The sequence below is a fragment of the Arabidopsis lyrata genome (assembly GCF_000004255.2).
Source record: "Arabidopsis lyrata subsp. lyrata unplaced genomic scaffold ARALYscaffold_2, whole genome shotgun sequence".
In the NCBI taxonomy this organism is placed as follows: domain Eukaryota; kingdom Viridiplantae; phylum Streptophyta; class Magnoliopsida; order Brassicales; family Brassicaceae; genus Arabidopsis; species Arabidopsis lyrata.
In genome coordinates this window covers 9492286-9496735 of record NW_003302554.1, presented here as the reverse complement: position 1 = coordinate 9496735, position 4450 = coordinate 9492286, and the positions used below count along the sequence as shown (strand labels likewise).

The window sequence follows — 4450 nt, the reverse complement described above, 5'->3', positions numbered from 1 at the left end:
TTTAAGTGTCGTTTTAGGACCTAAAATTTGTTTAAAAATAATTATCGTTTCTAGGTTTAATGCAAATGTTTAATAAAAGTTCCTACCAAAAAAAAAAAAAATGTTTAATAAAAGTTACAGTTTTATCTCTATTCTTTTAATACATTGACCAATGAAAAAAAAATATAAAATATATTAATAAAGGGTCTAACATAAAATTTAAGTATTTTCCTAATTTGTGTGAACAATCTTAAACGTTACTTATAATGAAATTTAGGGACTAATCAATAAAATATGTCATAAAAAGAAAATCAAATGGGTTTGAGACGGCTTTAGTGTCATCGTTGATCAGCTTGGAGAAGACCGCCGTTGAATGATGCCATATATAAATGCTCATGTTGTTCCTTATTGGAGGTATCTTGAGGAGCAAGATTGTGCATCTTGCGGACCAACTATTGTGTACCGTCAAAGTCCGTTTATGAAGTTAACCCGTGAAGTCCAAGCCGAAGAATATTTTAGATATCTTATTGTGATAAGGATTAAGAAATTTAGAATATTTACTTATTCATGTTTATATATTTCCTATTGTAATTAGGTCTCTATATATATTGTATCAACTCTCTTGAATGAACAACACATAATAAAAGTTTTTCCCCAAATCCTTCTCTAGTTTCTACGTTCCTCAACATTTATCCAAAAAGAAAGAAAGAAAAAAGACGTTTTTCTACTGTGGGAACAAGATCTCATGTCGAAGTCCATTAGTAATCTTCAAGATTTATAATTAACCACTTCATTTGTTATATACCTTTGCAAGGGCCAAGGATTGAATCATTTTGTTTGATTCTAGGATTCAATCTCGCACAGATGTATGTGTTTCTTCATACGTGAGCCCATAAACTTGAAAATTTATATTTGCCTCCTTTTCTAGCTATGCATGTATTTAATGTAAAGTCGGTTAATCGATATAATGACATGGATATTAGTAGCTACATAAAAAAAAAAAAAAGAGTTTATTATGGAACTCAAAAGTAAAACAGCAGATTCGTCCTACTGCCTGTTTTTTTTTTCTTTTTTTTTTTTTTGCATCAAAGAGAAATGAAAATACACGTAAAAGTATAAAGATAACACTTCGTTTCATATAGATTAATAGTATTAAATATCGCATCACACACCATATAAGTAAAAACAATCTCATTTTCCTCCCCCTCTCATTTATTACACACTTATGTTAAACGACTATAGGCATCATCACCGTTCGTTACTCGTATCATAAAATGGTTATTAAAATATATTAGATGCATAAATCTCATCAGAGAATCCAATATAATCAATTGATTATAAAGGAAGAAGCCATCTAAATTCTTCTTCCTCCGCAGCCACTCTCTCTCTGACAGTTGTAGAAAACCGCGGCCACGGGAAGGCCGAGATTGTAGATCTCAGCAAACTCACGAGTGTTGAAGTTCTGGCGCCACCCTGGTGCATACACTGTTTGCCTCCCGAGCTGTCGAAACAATATCACCACGATACGATGAATTCCCGCAGTGGGACTTGGATTTTCGTAACACACAATCTCATTGCCTGAGAAATAAAAATTCATCAAACACATGTTAATTTTCGTAACACACAATCTCATCATAACCCTTTCCTATATTTCTACCGCCTAGCGATCAATCTATAGAGTAAAACTCACCAAAGGTTGTTCCAGTTGTAGCAGGGATATCAGTCACCAACCTGTAATGAGAGTACCCATACACATTTTTAAGCTATGGCACCACCACATAATTGAAATGCTACTTAAACTTCATTTTCATACAAACAATAATAATAACGTAACTAATAGATTATTAGTGCAAGTAACTAGCAAAACATGCAATAACATTCAAGTGCATGATATATAAAAAAATTAAAAAGTGTGATGTAACAGGAAACCTAGTCCCTGCTCACTTCAATGATGATGTCATCACGCTATTTCAAGGTGAATGATGATAACCGTACAAAGACCACTTTAAAGTGAAAAAAAAAAAAAACAAATCTTAGTTCAAGTCATGTCCTATACTTCTATAGAATCTATGTGTGGTTCAGTAAAATACACACACGCATACAAATATATACACATCTAAAATTCTTGGAAAAAATAGCCTTGGTGTTGGCTGTTTTTGGGAGCCAAAATGATACATCGCTCTCTCGAAGTTGATTTTATATGTCTCCTTCTATTAAAATGTAAAATATTACTTTTGTGTTATAAGTGATCTACTAAATTTCAAAGTCTCCAATACATATCCAATTTCCATGTGTGGTTGAGTGTGTATATATATCTATCTAATTCGAGCAACATGTTTGAGCTATGCTATAAGTTAAAGCGAATTAAAGAGTTGAATTAGTGAACAAACCAATGGAGATATTCTCGGAGGTGAGGGTTGCTAGGACTAGGAACATCTGGATCCACCATAACCTTCATTAAACAAATAAGACAAAGAAGATAAGAAGATAAGATTATCATTCTCAAAGAAATCAAGAAAGCAAAAGGTCCTTTGATTTTCTTTTTTTTTTTTCTCTTTTTTTTTTTAAGTTTGGAAAATGAGACAACACAAGACATAAAACTATGAATAGAAAAAAGGTAGTAGCTACATATCTATATATAGAAGAGAGTATCTTAAAGGCTAGCCTTGAATGTCCTCATTAAACAGTCTTCAAATATTCCACAACAGAGATTCATCAATATATATATATATATATATATAGATATATATTTGTTTAAATGAACATCAATTTTCTATTTCTTTCAGATTTGAAGCCATATATTTTAGTTATGCTTTTTTAAAAAGTATCGCAGAAATTATTGAAAAAAAACATACAAACAAACAAATGCCACTTAAATTATTAGGAGGAACAAAAGAAAAATCCCAAGATTCTTATGCGAAAAAAAAAATTTATGCAAGAAGTTGGTGGAAAAGCATCTGGGATTTAGATATGAGGTCAAGAAAGAAGAGAATTGTTTGTGGTCGACTATAAATTTATATACTTAAATAATAACTGGATGATTTGCCCAAAAAAAAAAAAATAATAAAAAAAAAATAATAATAACTGGATGAAATATCTAATTAAGGTAATCATGGGAAAAACAATAAATATCTAATTGTGGGGCATTTTTAACCAAGGTCTTTGTATGCCCAAGAAATATTTAATATTTTCAATATAACCCAAAAAGGAAAATAATATCTATTTTCGGAAAGAAGTTTTACGTAGCACCGAAGAAATAAAAGAAGGAAAGAGACAAAAGAGAGTTTAAGGGAAAGAACCAAAGTGTAGAAGTTCCTGAGGTCTTCTCCACCAATCTCAACTCTTGGCTTGTTCTGGACTTGAGAAGGCCTTAGATCCAAACCATTAGTCACCTCTCTTTGGCCATAAGTAACCCTTAGAGAGATCGATCTATTAAACGGATCAAGAATGTCTCCAACAACTCTGCTTACTATAAGAGGGTCTCTTATATTTATAGACATCTTTGATCTTAAACAAACAGGTGGTTCCTCTGTGTTGATTGTTTCTGTTTTACTTGTTTTTATTTTTGCTTCTTCCTATCATAGGCATGAAACCTCTACACATATTTATACTGTTTCGGATTTGCATTAACTCGGGTCGGTGAAATCATAACCACAATCTTTTTCTTGTATAGTGATGTACTATAGCATCTAAAACTGATTCTACGTACATCACACATTGTCGTCTTATTTCATATTTTTCTTTCTTTTTATTTTCTGTTTGTGGCATTCCAAACTCACCACACTATATAATAAACTGATAATATTCCAAATTATATCTCCCACTTGGTAGCCAATAATATTTTATTTATTTCCTTTAACCAGATACCTCTCTCGAACAAATCCTATCATGCTAATGACTAATGAGTAATCAGTATTCTCATATAATAAATTTACCATATAATAACACAATTTTTCATTAAAAAAAATATTATTGATTAAAATAAAAAGAAAATAGGGTATCGCTAATAGAAAAAAAAATTACAGCGTCATTTGTTATTTTAAAAAAATTATTATTTTGAGAAAAAAAAAAGAAAGAAAAAGAAGAGGGTTTTCTTCAAAAATTCGAAAGCGAAAACGTTCTACAAAATTTAATAAAAAGTCGAGATAGAAATCATAGAAAAAATAAAATAAAAACAACTCTTTCTCGTACAAGTATCCAGGTACAACAAGAGATCCTTTAGGTCAGACAGATCCAAGGCACTTGAGAATCGTCAAACGAATCCCAAACATGTAGAGGGGAGGCAGTTATTTCCGTAGTCCATACCCACCAATTTTATGTCATTTTTCCTCCCAATGATTGTGAGTTAGATGTATTGTTTACAAAAGAGATGAGTCTCGTCCTCTTATGTGTGTGTACCCTAGAATTCCTAAGAATGTTCGTGAGTTACAAGGCTCAAATTTTAATCAAGAACAGTTGGCGGAAATCACTT

At 31.4% G+C, this 4450-nt stretch overlaps 1 protein-coding gene across 1 annotated transcript; it reads right to left on the bottom strand.

Annotated features, from left to right (window-relative positions):
* Nucleotides 1–1089: 1089 nt before the first annotated feature.
* Nucleotides 1090–3801, bottom strand: LOC9322985 (protein FLOWERING LOCUS T). The gene is made up of 4 exons (XM_002886874.2): nt 3279–3801; nt 2370–2431; nt 1670–1710; nt 1090–1557 (listed from the first exon to the last, which is right to left on the bottom strand). Exons 1-4 carry the CDS (start codon nt 3477–3479, stop codon nt 1334–1336), a joined length of 528 nt encoding a protein of 175 aa, XP_002886920.1. The 5' UTR covers nt 3480–3801; the 3' UTR covers nt 1090–1333.
* Between the last annotated feature and the right edge of the window lie 649 nt (nt 3802–4450).